The 22,230-nt window shown below is 45.1% G+C and overlaps 1 protein-coding gene across 1 annotated transcript in view; it reads right to left on the bottom strand.

Moving 5' to 3' along the window:
- Positions 1–3,282: 3,282 nt before the first annotated feature.
- Positions 3,283–22,230, bottom strand: part of LOC119187902 (uncharacterized) — a 118,647-nt gene continuing 99,699 nt past the window's right edge. The window contains exons 3-6 of the mRNA XM_037436009.2: positions 20,859–21,206; positions 14,806–15,249; positions 13,036–13,827; positions 3,283–8,523 (exon numbers count right to left, since the gene is read on the bottom strand). Of these exons, the coding sequence (XP_037291906.2) occupies positions 8,317–8,523; positions 13,036–13,827; positions 14,806–15,249; positions 20,859–21,200 (1,785 nt within the window). The 5' untranslated portion in view covers positions 21,201–21,206 and the 3' untranslated portion in view covers positions 3,283–8,316. The remainder of the gene's footprint in view (positions 8,524–13,035; positions 13,828–14,805; positions 15,250–20,858; positions 21,207–22,230) is intronic.

Raw genomic sequence — 22,230 nt, 5'->3', positions numbered from 1 at the left:
CGTACCATTCTAAGTGACCGCGAAAAGGCATTTCTTTCACAACTCGCCGACAAAGTGCTCAAGGCCTCCGGCACCACCCGCATAACAACCTGCGGTTACCATCTTCAAACGAAGGAGCTGACTGAGGGTTTTCATCGCATGCTGTCAGACATGATATACATGTAAATTCACCACGACCACAGAAACTGAGACTCTTTTTTGCCATTCGTCTCTTTTGCTTGCAACACCTTCGTACAGCGAACAATCAGCTACTTGCCATTCTGCCTCGTTCATAGTCTCGTTTCTCCTCTTCTTTTTTATTGACGTCTCGTTCGTCTATGCGTCCGTTAAACCATCTAAACACTCCAGTGAAGAATGCGTGACTTCTCTGCTTCATTGTCGCCAGATCGCACGCCTCAACACCGAAGCAAGGCAACAGAATTGAATACGATGTATCTCATCACGTTGTGTTCTTCAGCCCTAGTGATGGAGTGCTGCTTTGCACACCTACGCGCACTCCTGGCTTGTGCGACCACTTTCAAATCCACCTCATTGGGCCCTGCACGGCGTTGGAGCAGACATCACCCGTGAACTATCGCGTGGCACCAGCGGGCCGTCGTTGACGCGCTGCCAAGATTGTTCACGTATCTCAAATGAAGCATTTTAAAAACGTTTCTCTTCGCTTTAAGCTGCGGTAAAAATGACAGCTTTTGCGTTGGGGGAAACGTGGGCTTTCATTACACATACCTTTATTCTTCATGCATGTTCATTATCATGTGCGTGTGCCTATTTATCATCGGTTGGGAGGACTCGGTTGAACTGTGATCTGGGTGAGGTCACTTCACCGTGTCTTCAGGGGCTAATAAATATCGCAAAATCTTTGCATTTGTTTTCGCAATGATACTTCATGCTGCCGTTATCATTGACCTGTGGTCAAGGGACACCAGCTGTTGCAGAGAATATATGGCCAAATGATGGTCGCGATGGTGATTAAAATGGTGATCATTTGTCATGGAGACATTCCACTTTCGGTGATTTCTCATCAATTGTAACACATGTGACATAAAGGAAGCCTAAAACACGTCCTCTATGACTGCTCATTATATGAAGATGCCCTTAGAAAATTGACTGTCATATTGCGGAAATGATTGTGGGACCGTGACCTCGCGCGTCCGCCATGTGCAGACACAAAAGTTCTCCTTCATATCTTGAGATGCTCCAGCCTACATGCATGATCGATCGATATAAACGTGAAAGTGACCTATTTAAGCAAATATGCTATGATCTGTAATTGCGGTTATTCATTGAAGCTCTTCTTTCCATTTTCGCCAACGGCTTACCTACCAAATTCCAAGTCGAGGAGAGCCAATTGGGCTGAGCCCGAATGACCTTTCCGAGTTCTCTTCTTATTATTTCGTTCTAGACCGTGTCGCAACGGCAAGAAATAATCCTTTTGAAGGCTCAATGTAGTGACTTGCTACAGCGTAGCATCACCTCTACGTTACCGGGACGTCTGTATGTATTACTGTCAGGCTAGTTGGTCGAATTAGTTATTTTCTTTCAGGTCTGAAAATAGCGCTCTTTTGGTGTGTGTTAAGGACCACGTGGATAATATTTTTGCGTCATGTTACAATACGCGCTTTGTAATGCACCTGCCTGTTGTTCGCGCCTGAATATTGTGTTTCATTCGAAGGGACACTTAACAGAAACAGTAAAGTGATCGGACAATGAGTGATTTTTTTGCAAGACGATATTGCCATCAGTTTTGTGCTAAGGGATTCAGTATGCAAAGAGAAAATCAGGATAACGCGTGGGTCACCATATCACCGTGTGGTTTCTGCAAATTCCACAAACTGCACTACTATATACTCGGGATCACCCCACGAAAACATTTAGTGTCGCCCGACCGAAGTGAGTGCCAAAATAATAATGACGCGCGTAAGGAGTGTCCTCCTCATGCCAATGCTCCGAACCGCAAGTCTGCTTCACCACGCTGTGCGCCTCCCTGGGGCAAAGCAGACACGGCTGAGGCGAGGCTTGGCAACGTCGACGGTGGGAGTTACACTTAGTCGGGTAGACATTGTGCTTAGCCTCAAAATTAAAGGGTTAGACAGAGCTGGAGCCTCTAAGGTTATGTCCGGCTCTTAAGAGGCTTGGATTCGTGAATTCAGCGCCGCGCCACTACAAGTTACAGCCCACACAGACAAGACAGAGCATGAAAAACAAGACGAAGCATTGTGCTTCTTTTCCTTTTGTCCCGTCTGCGTGAGTTGGAACGTTTACCAAATTCAATACCAACTAGCCGACGAAGGCATGGCTACTCGTGAACATCGCTGCAAGTTGCTGCATATGAGATGAACCACCATTAGAGCTTCGGTAGCGCAGCTGGTTATGACAAGAGATGTTCGATTTCTTGGTGCCATCGCTACTGCCTCCGGCGTTTAATACTGGGAAATCTTATTTGGCTAAGCAAAAAATAAACCCAGCACTAAATGTCATGTGATGGATTGATATGACCAAAGAAGCGGGCATCATGAATGAAATGGCAAATTCGTACCTCTAAAAAAGTCCGAAAAGTATTTTTTTTTCACCTCTGCTGTTCAACACTGAAAGTACTGCTATCGCTTTTGCATTCTTTCTCCTCGCGTAAGCAGCTGATGAAAATTTTCAATGGTTGAGCCCGGTGTAGCCACAATTGTTTTGTATGTATGCTCTTGATTGTTTTTATGTATGCGGACGTATACCACACACACACACACACATGCGTATAAATATATATATATATATATATATATATATATATATATAAGAGAGAGAGAGAGAAAGAGAGAGAGAGAGAGAGAGACCTGAAAGACCTATATAGAGAGACATATATATATATATATATATATATATATATATATATATATATATATATATATATATATATATATATATATATATATATATATATAAGAGAGAGAGAGAGAGAGAGAGAGAGAGAGAGAGAGAGAGAGAGAGAGAGAGAGAGAGAGAGAGAGAGAGAGAGAGAGAGAGAGAGAGAGAGAGAGAGAGAGAGAGAGAGAGAGAGAGAGAGAGAGAGAGAGAGAGAGAGAGAGAACAGCTCACGCCGCCCTGTTGTGAAGTCGTAACTTCGTGATTTCGCTATTGAGAGACTTCGCCTTTTTTGCTGTTACGCAAATGGACAAGCAACACGATTATTTGCTGAGAACAGAAACACGCCAAATTCGCTTGAAGGAACACTTCTGCACTTAATTTTTCTTTGTGGAGGCTCTGTTACGCAATAAAAACGGGAACATGATGAACAGCTGAAAACTCTATTTTATTTTTCAGAATTTTCATAGCCTCTGGAGACTATACATGTTGACTTTCATAGCTCCGTGTGCATACACATTCTAAAAATAAATCTCTAGCACAGAGGAGATGAAACAAACAAATGACATGGATTGTATGGGCAACAGCATCAGTGAAGTAAAAACCTTTGACGTTTCCATAACGTTCCACTCAGCGTACATCATAACACAAGGTGTGTATACAATTGAGGTTTGGCTAGCCATTTTTGGTGTCTGTACAAAAGTTCCCGCTCAGCTTTCTCCTGGCCAGCGCATTGTTAGGGGAGCCAAAACGCAGTCTAGCGCCTATATATGGAATTTCGCTGCCGGACGAAAGTGACTTTTCTAGCGAAAGACGTTTTGAATAGGCGGTTCATAATAAGTGTGATGAGACTAAGGGGTGTCTCAATAAAAACAGCGGCAAATGCAGACTCGTTTGGCTTCAACTTCCTCCACGCGCACGAAGGAGTTCGCGTAGAGCGTATTACGTTGCACGAGCATCGCTTTATACTCTGTACAGGTTCTAGGACGACACAAAATAGGCAATAGCATGTTCGTCCTATTTCACATCCCTTCTGCATGTTATGTGCCATTGGTAGAAGACGTGCAAGGGAACTGACACTGAGCTGTGAGCAGCCAGCGTACACTGGCTTCCACTTATGAAGATTTCGCATTGTCTTCCATGCAGTTCTTTCGGGCTCCGTACTCTCAGAAACAAAGATTTGGCCTCCACGTGGTAAGCGAGTGTATCTCAAGTTTTTGGTGATTTGAACGAGGTCTTCTATAGAAAACTAGAAAGTTATTTGGATGGTGGTATTCACTTGTCAATTTCGTGTACCATGAAAACGACGAAGTTCTTTTTTTTTGGCGGTATTTTATGGCGGTGAGCCTCTATGCCCCGCTGAAGGCGTTTTGTGCAATTACAGATAAGCAAGGACCAAAACAAGCTTCCAGGGGTGTCCGCTATGCTCTCCAGCTTTCTTGCACTCTGGAGGGTGAATGGTCTGGAGACTCGAATCAAGGTTACAAGATTTGCGAGCAGTTGGTAGGCTTTTCGCAGGTATAGACCTGCAATCCATTCTGTGCATTCTCGCGTTTCCTGTATAGTTTTCTTTCGAGTTGCCGAATGGAGTATTCAGTATTTACTAATCCAGTGGAACTGGAGCACACTTGACAGAGAATTCCAAGTGGTCATTCTTTCAGAGTGGTACGTCTCTTGCGTGTCTTCCAGGGTGAGACTAGATATGTCCCCATTATTAGGGCAACGTGTTTATTTATTTACTTAATAATACTGTAAGCAGATACTGGCTGTTGCAGGATAGAAACGCTTTTACGTTGCTACAGCTGAGATTTCAAAAATATTTTCATATTATTTTATTTCTTCCCCTTCTTCAGTTAAGGAAATCTACACACAATTAGAGACATCACATCTCTTCCGGTCTCCTGTCGCTCACGAGTCAAGCCCACTTCAGTGGTTAGCGCTAATGACGCGCCTATTCGTCATCAATCATAACTTGAGTGACGACAGCTGATGATTACTGCAGTCTTCGTGTTGACTAAATTCGAAACAGGACTTAATGACCGTCCGGTTTATGACTTCATTACCTCCAATGTGAGCACTCGAGTGTTATTATATGGCTGACGAATATGGACGAGACGAGATTTGCTGGCTTAATTGGATACTTCATTAAATTCGCCTTGAGAAACTGTATGCGCCTGTAACACATACGCGTCACGTGCTGTAATGGAATGGTAAATGACACCTAGTCTTGGGCATGAACATCCTGGTATTACTCGTAGGATCGCTAATTGACCCTGATGACTTCAATAAAAATCTGCGTAACTATTAGCAGTAAACATAATTTGCTGATCTAATGGACACACCTTTCTGTTAGAGTAATCTAAGACATGTTGAGCTCCATTTATCACATGTTCTTACATGGCATGCGTCCTTAACTTTCCACGAAAAACCACTTTTTCTTTGTCCTCTCTTAAGAGATCAGCACAGAATCCCATGAATACTAGAAGGTGTATGTAGTCTGCATTAAGCCTGTTTAACCAACTAGTATAAATAGGTTTGTAATTACAGAATTAAAAACGCGGGAAGAAAAAAGGACATAAAAAACCACCATCCAAACTTCAAAAGGACCACTAAATGTGTGGTGGTAATTTGCATGACTGTAAATAAACAGTTCCCTAAAGCCGCCTGATATGGTGGTAGGCCGCAGTATGGCGGTAAAAAAGGTAGACATGACTTTATGTTTCAGTTCTGTGATTTATCTTTTTGTCATGCTAGTGCGGATGAGCATCTTTGTGAGGAAGCTTAAGATGTAGTTCATAGGATTCAAAGGAGGTCGTAACCCTAACCACAGATATGTGTATTTGAGTTTACCCTGAAGACTGATGTTCCGAGTGAAAGCCTCTGAAACTTTGTATTTAAAGCGAATGTCACTCACGATCAGTGCACACGTTTCACGTGGAGCGACAGCAATGCTTTTGTGATGACCACAGAAAATTTGGTGGCGATATATAAGTCTTTTGAATCGTGGATACGTAAAACACCTTCCAGGCAGTGTTACAGAGCAGTCGCAGCGCAACGTGATGCGACGGCGCGGGGTGGACATCATGCCGGAGAAGTGCGCATACATACACCTCTTAAGGTGTCGCCATGCACTTTTTGTGTTTTCCTTGTTGCGTAACTCTAATCGTTACGTTCGTATAACAATAAATTTGCTAGGACCAAGGCAGTTTGTCAGAGAACTGCGCAAGTGATCCGCGCACATAGATGTGTATGAACAGCGTTATGAGAAAGTAAATTTTCTTTCGTGCACTCCCATGCTCAATAATATTCCCGCTTCTATTTGCAGGGACAAATACAGCGCATGCGAATCATTCGTTTTTATAATTGTTCCATCGCATTTAGCCGGTAATTTAGCGCACTGATATTGTATGTAAGCCGAGGTCCACATATCTCATATGACGCAGACGTTCCAAACACTCCTGTTTTCACAAGATGAGTATGTGAGAGACCGCGTGCACTGCAATTGCTCACGCTAGCACCTTGGGTGGCCAAGCATTTGCAGCGCTGTACGTGCTTTTAGTGTTTAAGAATTATGGGCAACCAACCAGTTCGGCTTTCACGCTCGTCGCGACGCCATGAGGTTTGCTAAACTGACCAAAAATTTGTACTAATTGAGTTCGCATGCAGCAAAAAAAAAATGATGCACATGCTTCTATTGATGTGCATGTGCACACAGTCTCGCTTGTGCACCGAGACCTCTGTATGGAAGGCTTTCAAGACACAGGAAAACTGCGCACTTCCGAGATGACCGCCGAAAGCGATAATAGTTCATTACAATGCTCGCAGTAGTTAAATTCCTGAACTCTGTAAAGGGCCTTGAACTTTCGCCGAATGCATGTTGCTATTTACGTGCATTGATAAGAATGTGCACTTGGCAGTCAGGCTAACGTCTAGCACAGTGGCGTCACTATGAACAACTTCATGTGCGCAAACGGAAATGAATGCTTGTATCCAGCTCATAAAGGAAAATGTACTGTCGCTTAATGGCGACGTTAATTTCGCACAAACTTCTCTGCGCTTAGTACTCGGTTTCAAGGGATACCATGCATGGGGCAAGAAGTGGGCGCCATGTGATATCTACAGAGTAGTTTGGATACGGCATTATTCATATAATTAGTCTCCAGGTGAATAAGGGATGAACATTCTGCATAGGACGTGAAAGGTGATTGAAAGAACGGCATGCTCCTAATTAAAGAATCTCCTCGCTAAACATGGTAGGCGCTCAGTGTTGTGAATGTCACCTCGCATAAGTGATGCATAGTGTGTAATATACATGACCGCTTTTCTTGTTCCCATATAGGCTTTTATACTGATGCAGTTTACCCAAAATTTGCAGCAACATGCATTAGACAAATCATATGGTGTGCTATGGTTTGATTACACAAACAAAATGAAGTATGGAATTTGTATCTTTGGTCGATGAAGCATGAAAAAACGGATAGTGCCGATTTTGCATTGAATGTTCAAATGTATAAGTTGGTATATACATATGATCCAGTGATAGCACAATATTCTGTCGCAAGCTTAATTTTTACGATAAAAAAACCGCTTTAACGATTTTTGTTTCATGTCCTGGGAAATCGACCATCATGCAACTTTACACAGCACAAAAGCACAATAACGCAGCTCAATGGTCACAGTAATGCACAAAAGCCAGTTGTTTGTAATGAGGGCAGGAACGCTTATGTAAGAGACAAAATTGATAATGTGAATTCTTGTACAACAGTGCTATGCAAAGTGAATATGGCAACAAAGTAACGACACAGTTATGGCGCTAAAATAACTCAACAAAACTACATGCAATTTCGACACACAAAGCCAAGCTGCGCCTAGAACGGAGCGGCAAACCTCTCGCTCTTGGTGCGATATCAAAAACACGTTTGAAACATACTGGTGCTAGCAGTCTTTTCAGGCACGCTAGTTTATAGAGCTGTCTTGAAAGAAATGCCCAATAATGCACCCACGCTGAGTTGATGTCAAAAGGGTTGGTGCAATGTCGCTTACAGCGACAAAGCACGACTATGTGTATGTCGAGGAACCGAAAACACCCATCCCGGTCGAGGTCAGCGGACATGGGCTCACTACGTTGCGGGTGAGAGCAAGATGATACCTTGCACGACTGCCAGCTGCATGCACTCTGCAGCTATACGGGGGTACTTCTATTGCTTTAGCGTCCCACGCACCTCGGCCACGTTTTCTGTAATGCGCGTTAGCCACCGGTACATGCGCGTGCTGAAGATCGGAGCCGCAAACTCCTGCAATGTCCGTTCGGCAGGTAGCCACAAACGAGTGTGGGCGGGCGGATGAAACCGCCAGCGGCAGCCGTTAGCTGACTTAGGGAACACAGCCTGTGCTTTCTGCGCACTGTCCTGGATGCTGGCACGGCTGGCTATCACAAAGAGCACGAGCCGTTTCGAAGCGCTTTCAGCAGGCGGCTATCTTGGCGCAGTCCTTGATGTCGTCGGCGGGCGGCGTGGCCACGATCGAGGGCCGCTTCACGTCGGTGCAGGACATGCGCCGGTCGTCTTCGTGCGTGTAGTACACTGCGCCCTGGCGCCTGTAGATCACCACTGTGGCCACAATGACCGTGACCAGCAACATGATGATGATGATGGCCACGATGAGTCCCACCTGCGCCAGGTTACAGTAATCTTGTCTCTGGCATCTGTACGCTTACCTACAACGTGTGCGTCTTTATTTTAGTTGGCATATAGATGTTTTCGACAAATAAGGTGTACGATTATTTTAGTGCACGCTTGACAGACATAACAAACTATCTCCACGCATGGGCTTTCAACGTAAGGTAAACTTCATCATAAATAATGACTGAAGCACGATGCTAAGTAGGAACTCATACGACTTTCTTAGAACAACACTTTTGCATCAAAAACAAAACACAACAAAACATGCCAGTCAATCTAGCAGCTCTCTGGACATAAGGTACTTTTAGGAATCGTATAAATTATGTTAATATTAAAAAAAAGCCAAACCGTTTACTTCCTTGATCATCTGAATAACCGAATGCTCAAGTCACTCACTACCCCTGTTATGTGAACAAGGAATAGATGTTCCCAGTTTGTTCTACTAAATCTCTTTTTTTTTTTCTTTTTTACCGTCTGAACCCACACACGCCCAGCATCACGGCTCGTAGTATCACAACGTTGCATCACGGCTCCACACGTTCGCTTTTTCGCACGGATTACTGCGTCACCTGAAATGAAAACACATCAATTGCACTAGACACATATTGTCGCGATTAATAGTCGGCAAGTGCTGTGATATTGGACATGAACATGCGCTCTCAAAGTGTAGCAATAAACCTGTGGCGAAAGAGTTAGCTCAGACTTGACACAGTGTCACCTCTCTCTCTCTCTTTATATATATATATATATATATATATATATATATATATATATATATATATATATATATATATATATATATATATATATATATATATATATATATATATATATATATATATATATATATATATATATATATATATATATATACGAGGGTCTCGTACTGGCACACTTGGTGTCTCATTAGGTTGTATACGAGGGACTATTAATCAGCTGCCCGCTCATAATAAGTTCACGTGCTACGTGACGCCAAACATGCGCATAAAGGAGTGTTTTCACACTCGTCGCTTGGCTTATAGATGGCGCTGACTGTCACTCCTACTTCTAAATTCACATATAAACCCAAAAAAGTGCATGGAGGAAAGGCCGCTGTGGTAGCTCAGTGGTTAGAGCATCGAACGCGTTATTCGAAGGTCGTAGGTTCGATTCCTGCTCACGGCTGGTTATTTTTGCATCCACTTTTCTTTCTTTTTATTTACTTTCCATTGGTTCTAATAACTTCCCCTGTACATTCCTTGGCATTACTGTCTGTTAGATCTCATTAATGTTGTGTTAAAACACGGAAAAACGAGACCTTAGGTATACACTTCTTTCCTTTATTTCATTAAACGAGGGTCTCGTACTGGCAGACTTGGTGTCATTAGGTTGTATACGAGGGACTATTAATCAGCTGCCCGCTCATAATAAGTTCACGTGCTACGTGACGCCAAACATGCGCATAAAAGAGTGTTTTCACACTCGTCGCTTGGCTTATAGATGGCGCTGACTGTCACTCCTACTTCTAAATTCACATATAAACCCAAAAAAAGTGGATGGAGGGAAGGCCGCTGTGGTAGCTCAGTGGTTAGAGCATCAAACGCGTTATCCAAAGGTCGTAGGTTCGATTCCTGCTCACGGCTGGTTATTTTTTCGTCCACTTTCCTTTCTTCTTATTTACTTTCCATTGGTTCTAATAACTTCCCCTGTACATTCCTTGGCATTACTATCTGTTAGATCTCATTATTATTGTGTTAAAACACGGAAAAACGAGCCCTTAGGTATACACTTCTTTTCCTTTTATATATATATATATATATATATATATATATATGTATATATATATATATATATATATATATATATATATATATATATATATATATGAAAATAGATGCGCTTTCACATAAAAACTGTTTATTTTGCCGACGTTTCGACGGGAACCCCGTCTTTTTCAAGGCATAATAATATTTACACATGTTCCGTGTCTTCTTGGAGCCTGTCGAGAAAGGAGGGAAGGGGTCAAAAGAAAAGTAAAAAAAGAAGAAACAGCGAAATGGGAGGAGAAACAATAAATAAAATATAGAAAATCTAGGAGAAGAAGCAAGACCGACATGGCGTAATTAGAAAGGGGCAGCATCTTAACAGAGTAGGGCAGAGGTAGATGAGCAATGCCATCATTGTCAACAATACCTCCCCCGCACCCACTCTTCTTCAAGTGGGCAGTGTGCCGCCGTTCTTGTATTTCACCTTTCCGTGTAATCCGCTGGCGGCTCGTTCCTTTTTGAAGCTTAAGACAAGTTGATGGGGAGAGCTTAAGCGCTTCGAGTGCGTGCTGGTGGCGTCGGGAGGAATGAAAAAGCCTGTGATTGAGGCACCGCCATCGATATTCATTATATGCAATGGCTCCTTGTCAGTGAAGGAACAGAATGTGGGTTAAAAATTAAAGAAGAAAAAAAGAACAGGGGGGGGGGGCGGAGACTGTATGACATCTGGGACAGTCACCACACAGTTGCGGCTCACTGAGAAGACATGCGCGCATGTATGAAAAAGTTAACGAAACCGCCTAGCTGTCAGCTACTTGTCAGTGAAGGAACAGAATGTGCGTTAAAACTTAAAGAGCAAAAAAAAAAGAAAAGAAAAAAGGGGGGGGGGGACCGTACGACATCCGGGACCACTTATCTGTGCGTTCCGGCTGTGCTTAATGAGGCAAATCATTTACATGTTGTCAGATGCATAGGCTAAAAGCTTTGTTAGCGGGTAATAGTATTGTCGTAATGAAACCGGACTGATTTGAGAGAAGCGTTTGCGTCTTTTAGCGGTCGTAACGCTGACAGAGTGCCTGGGTGTTCATTTATTCCGTATTTTATTGTGTAAATTTGTAGATAAAATAAGATTCCCGTTGTTCCCGTTCTCTTGCTCGAAAGTTGTTTTCTAGTAGTGTAAACCTGATGTCATCAAAGCTGTGGTCTTTAAATGTGCAGTGTTTTGAAAGTGGAAGGCCTGGCAGAGATCGCACATGTGCCCGATGGTTGTTGAATCTAATTCTAAACGGAGTGTCTGTCTGGCCCACGTATTGCTTGTTACATACCCCACATTCCAGGAGGTATATGACGTTGTCTGAGTCACAGTCTAGTGCACCTCTTATTCTGTGCTCAAAATCCGAGTGGGTGCTTTTCGCCACTGTCGTTGTTTGCATGTGTTTACATACCTTGCATCTGCTTTTTCCGCAAGGGTGACACCCGATTTGAGATTTCACACCTATCTTTGAATTTATTAAATGATCCTTTATATTTTTCGGCCGTCTGTATACAACACAAGGAGGAGAAGTGAAAATTTAGGATAGTCGCAGACTCTGTTCCAATATGTTAAAGTGTTTTCTTAGGACCTTGTTTATGTTCGGTGGGTTGCTCGTGAAATTTAGTAGCAAGTTTTTGTTGCGGTGTTGGTCGGCGTTTTTCTGGTGGTTGAGAAGAGTCTGGCGGTCCAGAGTTTCAGCTTTTTTGATGGCGTCATCGATGATAGCTGGCGGGTATTCTTGATTAAGGAGTACTTCGCGCATATGTGTGCTGTTTTTGTGGAAGTCCTCGGTGCGGGAGCCGATTCGTCGGAATCTGTGTGCTTGGGAATAGGGAATGTTGGTCTTGCAATGTCACGGGTGGCAGATTTTGAAGTGCAGGTATTGTTGCCTGTCCGTAGGTTTTCTGTATACGCTAGTTACCAACGCACCATCGTCAACTCGAATGAGTACATCAAGAAAGTTTATTTCAGTGTTAGAGTAAGAGTGTGTAAAATAAATGCTGGGGTGTACCTGGTTGAATGCCTGAATGAATTTGAGGAGCTCGTTTTCCGAATGTGTCCAAATAATGAATATATCATCTAGGTACCGTTTACAGAATAATGGTTTGATATCACAAGATGAAAGAAAATTGGACTCTATGTGGTGCATGAATATGTTAGCGTAGTTTGGGGCATTCTTGTACCCGTTGCCATGCCACTGATTTGAAGGTAGTACTGGTCGTTAAATTCAAAGCTGTTCAATTTGAGTACAAGTCTTGTGAAGATTTCAATTACTTTTCTGCTTGGATAAGCGACAGGGTTGTGTGTGCCATACGATTCAACAAGCGCCCTTACACCATCGTCATGTGGGATATTTGTGTAGAGTGAGCTAACATCCAATGTTACGAGAAATGCACCATCTGGAATTTTCACGTCTGCTATTTCCCGAAGGAAATGGTTTGTGTCACGCAAGAAGGACTCATGTGTGGGTGGTATGTCTTTGATTAAAGAATCAATATAACTGGAAATGGGTTCCGTTAACGTTCCCGTGCCCGCTATAATGGGTCTGCCAGGGTTATTCTCTTTATGAATCTTCGGCAGCATGTATACAAAAACGACCAGGCGCCGAATGTACCATAATAAGTGCCTTTTTAAGCTTTGAATCAATGGCGCCTTCACGTGTGAGATCCTCTAGGGTTGTTACAATGATCTTTTTGGCAACAAAGAGGGGGGCCGGGCTTACCTGGGACTCGGCCCGCGAGAGGCGCCGCTGGACGAGGGGTTCCCGGCAGGGCTCTAGGTCGTGGACGGGCAGAAACGCGAGTGACTGTCCGGCCAAGTTGGACGGGCCAGCGCACGTGGGACAAGGACCACCACAGTCGAGTGGCCGCTCGGCAAGCCAGCGTGACAGCTCCATCACCTGGCACTCCTTGCATTGCCACGGGTTGTCATGCGCCGTAAACCGCGAAAGCGCAGGCAGCGAGTCGAGCTCGCGCACCGCCTCGGGCGCCACCCCGCGCATACGGTTGAACGCCAGGTCCAGGCCCTCGAGTGAATTGAGGGGCGTCAGGAGGCCTGGCGGAAGGCTGCTGAAGCGGTTGTGTCGCAGCCCCAGCTCCCGCAGGGTGCGCACGCCGCTGAATGTATCCGAGGGCAGGCTCTGCAGCCCGAGGCCCTCGAGGCGGAGCACGCTGAGGCGCCTGAGGGAGCGCACCAGAGCGGCGGCGGCGTCGCCGGACAGCGGGTTCCAGCTCAGGTCTAGCCGGTCCAGTGACGAAGCGAGGGGCCGAAGTGGGTCGCCCTCGCCCGACTGCAGCCTGTTGCGCGACAGGTCCAGCTCCTCGACGGACGCGTTGCAGAAGGCGCAGGGGTCGAGCGACTGCAGCTGGTTGCGGGACAAACCCAGCTGGCTGAGCGAGTGGCCGTCCAGTACTCGCTCGGGTATCTTCTCGAGCCGATTGCCGTCCAGCTTCAGCACCCGCAGCTTGCGCAAATGGCGAAATTCTTCGGGCGCCAACTTGATCAGCTGGTTGTCCTGCGTGACGTGTCAAATTATTACTACGCTTCTGAAAAAGCTTAGAAGCAAGTGCATTAGCACTAGCAAAGAACGTTTCCGGGACTCACTATGACTTACAACCTGAATTATCACAATAGATGTCATGTTTATCAACTGTAGACAATTTAGTTTACACGACCCGGACTCTCGCTATTCGGCATCATGCAGTTAAGGTTTTAAACTCTATGTCGAAGAATTCTAAACGACGATTACGCATTATACAACAGCTGGTACGATCCGGTCTCCTTTGCTTAAGAGGCAGGTCTCGCTGTGCTACTATATAAAACTACAAAATAAAGCAAAGAACTTTAAAAAGTTGAAACAAAAATTATTGGTAATTGTTATGCTTGTAAAAAATTATTTGAAGGCTATATATAGGAGGATCTTGTTTTAAATCTTTCAATATTATCAATCACTAGAGTTTTACGCACCAAAAACACATCATTGCGAGGCACGCCTTGGGGAGTGACTCCAGAGTATGTTTCACCACTGTGGCTCTTTACTGTGCACAGATAGTACTGTATTTTCCCCCGGTTTAAATACCGCCACCACCACCATGACCAGGAAGCGAATATTCGACCTCAAGATTAGCAGCGCAACCCCTCAGCCACGTAAACGGTTATGGCGGATGGATTACATACAGCCTTCAGCTTGCATGAAAAGTTGCGAGAATTGGTACAATTTCAAGCTTCGGAACCTCACGTAAAATTCATGGTTCGCTCAGTAACCTAACTAAATAAATATTACGTAGAACCCTCATATATGTATTGCACCAACGTCTTCCTTCAATTAATAAATATACAACCACTTTCTTTTTAATGAAGTAGATTAATAACCGTAGAAGGGGCAGCATTTGTTTTGTGAGAGTATACAAGATAATATTTTGGAAAGATATCCACTGTAAAATTCGAAAATATTTGGCCACTTCTGGTGGACTAGCATGTGCGAAACACGGACCTGCAGGTCTAGGGACTCCAGGTTCGACAGGTGCTGGTAGATGAGCGAATGAAGCCTCGTGAGTTGGCAGCGGGCCAGGCCGAGAACTCGCAGTGGCCGCACGTCCTTCAGGTGATCTGGGTCGAGGCTCCTGAGGGGGTTCCCGCTCAGGTCGAGTCTCTGCAGCCTCGGCAACAGGTAAAGGAAGCGAGGTGCCAGTGCCTCTAGCTTGTTTTCCGACAGGATGAGGCTCGTCAAGTTGGAGAGGAATCGAAAAGGCGCCGAGGGCGCCCGCGCGATGTGGTTGTGGCTCAGGTTGAGCAGTCGCAGCTCCGACAAGCCACGGAAGTCAGAGTCGCGAAGGATGCTGATGTTGTTGTGGCTCAGGTCGAGTATTTGTAACCTCTTTCCTGGCCAGAAAGAACTGTCACCGATGGCCGGCACATTTGAGCGCGTGATCCGCACCTGCAAGGAAGGAATGTAGGGGTCAATACAAAGGCATCAAGCGGGCTATACCCTAAAATGTAAAAAAGAGAGCGAAAGGAAGATCTTTCTAAGACGGGTGATATAGTGGTGTTTTCAGCGCCTCACGGGCTGCGTTGGCAAATGAGCTGCACAACAAGCGCCCGAGCACATACCATCACCTATCCCCTTGCGACTTTGCGCAATTATTAGGCTTTCAGCAGGAGCCTCCCCTGTCTATATAAAGGTTTTCTGATTCGATGGTCAATGTTGGTGTGTCTAATTGTTGCTGTATGGTCTTGTTGAACTAACTATTCTATAATTTCAGCTGTGCAGAAGAGAAGTTACTTTATCTTTAGGTGACTTGGTGTGCCACCTATATGTGGTTATTTTTTATGCTGTAACTTTAGGATTCTGTGGCATTTGCTCCTGAAATGCGGATGTATACAAGCCTGTACAAATTGACGCGTACTTAGGGCTGACGTCACAGGCCGGTGGCTGTTGAGCCCACCTTTAGAGAACTTGAGTGCATTGGCGGGACTACTTCTTCAGTTGCGGAGGCGACCGGCTCACGTGCTTTCGTCATTTGTGCGCGGCCTCTCCGGGTTTCTTAAGGTATATCCGACTATAGGGAACCAGCGCTGAAGCTGTTGTGGCACGGGCAGCACCACCCTGGTATAGAGGGGGTATGGACGCGGATGGCCGAAGCAAAACGAAAGGGTGCTGGTGGTGGAGTTGCGCATTCAAGTGACACGATACGTATACATGTTGAATGAGGTATCCTTCTACATTTGACTTTGTAAATCGTATTTACAAAAACGGAGGTGGCGCCGCATCCAGGCAGTCAGGCGAGCAGAGTACGTTCTACTAGCCAGGGCTCGATCGCGCGACCTGCGGGTGAGCAGCCGAGTACTTTAGCCACTAGACCACCGCGGCGGGGCAACCATGCGCGGCAGCGCGACATCACACGTGCTATGCAACAACGGCCATTTGCTTTATCAACGTCCACGTGCATACATATCTCGGACATGGCGTGCATACTATGCCAGCAAAAAAGAAAGGAACGCAGCCATCAGTTGCTCTGTTCTTTTTTTGTTCTTTAACTGCAGAAAGGGGCAGTGTGGTATCGCCGCAGCACGGACTTTTAAATGGGTGTATGCCAGCCTGCACACGTCTAACACAAAAGCCAGCACGCAACCAGGAAATAATTACGAGGTAGTCGGCATCACGGCAGAGCACTGTCTCTTAGACGCCGTATGCATATATGCTGCCCACTTTGTAGATGTTCCCTCAGTTTTCCAGTGTTTTTTTTGTGTGTGTGTGTGAGAGAGAGAGAGAAAGAGAGTGGCCTTTTGAAAAAGTTGTTTTTTACTGAATCTTGGTGCATTATATACAGGCACAACGACTGCTCGAGCAGTTCGTTACAAAATCAAGCACGGCAACGGCGCAGGCACGTTGGTACTGCGGCTGGTTGTGTGGGGTAGAGTGGCTGAGTTGTGTCGCGACTCACCGCCAGCACCCCTAAAGTTACTCTATATGCTACGTAAAGGTAGCATATACAGTAACTCTAAGGCGCCTTTTTTGGTGCGCCACCTATCGAGCGCTGCTCACAGTGACAAACAAGTGAAATATGCTATACGTTTATTTCGCGTATGATTTGACAGGAAACAATATATATGCGAGGAAACAAGGCAGCATTTCAAACCCCGAGAAGTTAGATTAACGCGTTTGATAATGATATCGAAAATAAAACCATTTCCACCAGGCATTTTCATGTCGTAAATTAAATGCTTAGATTCTGTTGCGATGTCTCGATTGATGGAACTTCTTTATACGTGGTATGCAGTGGACGTCATCCGCGTGGATCACTAACGTCGGCGTGGCCATTTTAGAGCTCCACGCATTCGCCCCATGCACGCGCAAAGAAGTCGCTGCACTGTTCGAGTCGCTGCTGTGTTCGAGATCCGTTCGGCAACTTTGATGTCCTAAAACCTCAAGAACACCCCGTGCACGCCGAATCACGGACAGCAGGACATGCGTACAGAGGCGCCTTCAAAGTGGCGTAGCGGTAGCGCTGGCTCCTTGCGGATCAAGGCTCAGAGCATACCCCCTACAGCTGCTAATGTTTCTTTGGGGGGGGGGGGGGGGCAAAAACACACTGATGTAGCTTAAATCTTGGAACTGAGAATTTCACTAATACTTCAGTCACACACACACAAAAAAAGAACCATCTGTATATGCGAAGCAGTGGGCGCTAACGCCTACACTGGCGGCGACGTTGACGCTGACGCTCATCACGGCGATGTGCAGGGAAGAAACCTGGGGAGGCGCTAAGCACGCAGTTTTGTACCGGTGTTTCCTACTGGATCATGCCAATCGCTACTAATGAACAGTGAGAGACAAAACCCTCAGATTGCACACAGAGACACGTATGCTGAGAATTTTCATTGTTCAACAACGCACAGGAGAAATCTCCCCCGGCCCTTCTTTGGAGGTCAAGATGCAGTGCCTATATATACGAGGTGGCTAACGAACGGTTGTGCAGCGTGAGTTGTCGTTTTTTTTTTCAATCAAGCAACTCCCTATACGCAGTTCCCACGCTCTATACGTGGCACGCCGCGCAATCCAAGATGGCTGCGGGAGGATGATGAACCCGTGAACTCGCACAGAAAAAGACAGGACGCACGGACGTACGCTCCATACGGCTTTCACCGGATGACCACTTGATCGTCGAATGAATGTATATTGGACGAAAGTACTTTCCCAGACATTAGGAACTGCTAAATGTTCGCCACCTCATTTCATTCCGCAGTGCGAAGGGTGGTGGTGTCAGCTGATCGTCCGTAAATCAACAATCCTTTGCGTAATCCTGTGCGTGCTACAGGAAACTGTGCGAACTTGAATTGACGTATGAACTGAACAAAACTTCGGGATAATTTGTGCCGAGCCTGCCCAACGAACTTGCCTCAATGGTGGCCAACGAGTATACCACGTCGTCACGGCTTCCCGGGACCTAATGTTTAACGTAGCGAAGCTTTGCAAACATATTCGCTATCGTCATTACTTGCACTGTAAGCAATATGGGGTTGCTTCTTCAACAGAACACAAACATTTACCTTACCAATAAGTAGCGCTTGTGTCAGAGCCATGATCAAACTCTTGACAGTGCGCAGCAATTCACTGCACTCAGATGCTGCAGTTTTCATCAGCGTGATCGCAATAAAGATATCGAAACAAGTACACGCGTATGCTTTTCGCAACGTTCAAATTCTGAAAATTGGTCGAACAACAACGCCGTTCTGACGGTACCAATGAAGTGCAGGAGAATTTAGCAGAGAGGCGTGGACTGTATTCGTAACTGCACGTTTCATTGCTGTAGCCATTTCGCTTCGCTGGTCGAGCTATAGTGCGTTGGCGGCATGCGGCCGATAGTCGTTCTTGGGGATCTTCGACGCAAAAACTTTGGTCTGGCTGTCTGTACATGTGTTTGTTGGTCCGCTCTTAACAGCATCGGGTATTTGAAACGGCCGACCCCATCCGCAGCGCCCACCTATGTGGCTCAAGATTCAGCGTTCATACTTTTGCTATTGTCGATTAAAAAGCAATTATTGTGCGTGTCTGGGGCACCATAACAACACGTATATATTCTGCATGTGCGCCTTTTACTAGAAAAGGCATACATAAGTAATTTTAAGGACTGTAGCGCTTATCACGCTGCGCTGACAATCCAACGCTTGCACGGAAAGGCGAGTGTTTCCAACGCTTTGCTAAAATGAAATGGTGGTGGCACCTACTCGTCGCCTTGCGTTCTACACCTTACCACCTCTGAGGCGGGCGCGCACACCCGTCTCAGAGCCACGCGGTTTGTCTATGAAAAAAACTGCCAGATGGCGCTCATGTCTCACGACGTGACTTGATGCGCTCGTTCGTCTCCACTGCGCGCTCGAGGCACCCTAACGCAGCGCCTCCAAAATACAATTCACCGATATTCTTGAGCAGCACATCAAATAAATGTTTTGTTCACTCTCTCCACACGCAAGACTATCGTCTTTCGACGACATTTGCAGATTAAATGCAGATACGGGGCCAATTTTTTAACACAACTGCTAAAAGTAATCTGAGAGATTCTCTCCACCAAACGACTTCGTTCAACAACGCGCCACTCACCACGCACAACACCAACACGGCATTGCTCTACATGTTTATCTGGGCGTGGAGATGGCGGACAACAATTCGCTCCGATACACGGCAAGGAAGGAATTGCTCGCAGAGTGCTGCTATCTATCAATGGACGTTAAAATCAAGTGGTGCAGCATTGGCTAATGTTTATTGGCTAATAATAATAGCTAAGAATTGGCTAATAAACACTGGGGCTATAGCACAGCCGAAAAAGGGAGCGCCTGCCTTTGGATCATCCTGGAGAGGACGCTCCTGAATTCCGCTAGGTGGCGCGACAGTCTATGGACATTCCGATGAGAGAGAGGTGAAACGTAGGAGAGGAGAAAGAGGGGAAGAGACGCGCATGCGCAATGGCGGCGTAGACGCCGTGAAGAAGAATGCTTAGAGGAGAGAGGGGAGTGAGCGTAGGTTAACAGACGCTCCCTGCGTCAGTGTTGCGAGGAGAGAGGAGAGCGCAGGAGAGGAAAGAAGTAGCGCATGCGTAGCGTGAGTGTGGACGCTGACGCCGCAAGACATAGAACCAAGCGAGAAATGCTTCGCATCTAATAGACCTCACATGTTTCCCAATGATTACCTTGTCTTATTTGAGGACATAATTAACTATTGGTGGCGATGTTTGTGATGAAGGTATTATTTCTAGTGATGATGATAAGTCATTTTTTCGAACAGCCACAATTTCAGTCGAAAGTCTGCAGCCATGTTTTGAAAGTGAGAATCCGCAGAAATATTGGAAATGGAAACTCATTCTCGTATGAACAGAACCTTGCGCAAGGGAAGCTATATTGTTAAATATGTCTGTCTGTCTGTCTGTCTGTCTGTCTGTCTGTCTGTCTGTCTGTCTGTGCGTGTTTTCTCCCGTAGTAACATCAAACCTCTCACCACTCAAACGCTTTTCCGATAAAATATATAGTTGGTGATACTCAAGTGAAAAGTTGTATGAGTGAAACTAAATTTTTTCATCCTTGAAGGTCCGTCTAAAAGCAGGATATTTTATTGTGTTACAGATGTAAAGACTGCTTGTTATATTTTACCCACATTGAGCATTGGTGTGCGGTAATTAATGTGGTTACGTAAAATACCTTTCAAAGGTATTTTTTTTCTAATAAAGCTACGCCATTTGTAGATGCCAGAACATACGTAAAATATGGCTTCTCAATTTCAGTCTCCACGCATTAAATGGTTTCATCATTGTAATTGTCAAGTGTGAGTCACTTTATCCGATTCAGAGAAGCAAAAATTGCGAGAAATTAAGTGTCGGTGCTGCACCATTCGGTGCTGCACCTGCAAGCACTCCATTCATTTTTATTTATTATTTGTGGTCTCTGTGTGTGTCATCAACTGTCAACTGTAGCTACGAGCAGGGTCACCTCTCATCGAATCGGAATCATAACAAGCATTGTCCTGCAGCTGCGCGTCACTTCGCGTGCGCCCACCTCTTCGAGAGCAGTAAATTGTAGGAATATCCTTCCGATGATGAGTTCATTTGGGTGCTCTGATGGTGCGGTGATCTGCAGCACGCGGATGTCCTTGTCCATGTGCTGAGTCGGTATCGAGCGCATTCCGCCGAGGTCGCAGGTGATCCGTTTACCCCGGTTGACCGCCTGGCAGACACACAGCGTCGGGCAGCGCACAAATCCTTCGGCGCGTGACTCGGCTGTGCGCGGCAGGCCCCGGCCCACCCATGAGCCCCAGCTGCTGTTGCCGCTGGCCGGCGGCAGCCACAGCGGGACCCACAGTATGAGCAGCAGCAGCAGTCGACAGCAGTCCCCAGCCATGGGCGTCTGCGAGAAAACACCTTTTGCATACAAGGGCTGATCGTGTTGCTTGCAGCACATAAAAAGTACCAACAAGCCCTGTCACATGACCTATATGACTGTCTACCGGTATATTAGCTTTCAGCAAGAGCTACATGCGGCACTTTCATTGAAAACTAGGTGTCCCAGTGGTTTCGATGAGATGCGAGTGCTTCATTACCAGAAGAGGTCTCAGTAGACATTCCTAAGGAATGTCTACATTCCATATTCAGGGCATGCCGTCGTAAACTATGATGTCTGCCCCATGAGGCACTTGCTGAAAGCAAATGAGACGATCGACGCTTTTGCCATAAAGCGTGCGAGCGCGTTCGATTCGAGAAATGGCACAACCACCAATCCCGACTTTGTGAGGGTCATCGACACCAGTCTCTTACAACTGGTCTCTGAAGCCTTGTCTAACTAAGTGTATCTCTCACTGTACATTTTAGAACACCCATTTTACACTCTATACCGCATGCCACTCGCTCTCTGTTCACGTTCACGTATTTAATCTTGTTCGTGTTTGTATCAGTCAAGGCATTTAAGCTGTATTAAACGCAACTGCAGGCCAGCGCTTTATTATTATTATTATTATTATTATTATTATTATTATTATTATTAATATTATTATTATTATTATTATAATAATAATAATAATAATAATAATAATAATAATAATAATAATAATAATAATAATAATAATAATAATAATAATAATAATAATAATAATAATAATAATAATAATAATAATTATTATTATTATTATTATTATTATTATTAATATTATTATTATTACCTCAAATGCTTCATGTGAGGCATTGCTTGAGGATGGGATGCAGATGACCTTGTTTGTAAGTGGTGCATGCTACATCGACTGCATCGACACCATGAACGGCTGACACCGTGTGCCATATTTCACTTAACTGCGGCCTGATGTACACCATCGCATTAAAAAAAACAATATTGCGTTAGCGATCACGCAAAAATGCCTAATAATAGCGAAAAACAACAC

Source organism: Rhipicephalus microplus, chromosome X (genome assembly GCF_043290135.1).
Source record: "Rhipicephalus microplus isolate Deutch F79 chromosome X, USDA_Rmic, whole genome shotgun sequence".
NCBI lineage: Eukaryota > Metazoa > Arthropoda > Arachnida > Ixodida > Ixodidae > Rhipicephalus > Rhipicephalus microplus.
The sequence above is the reverse complement of the archived record's forward strand: the minus strand, read 5'-3'. Positions and strand labels throughout refer to the sequence as shown.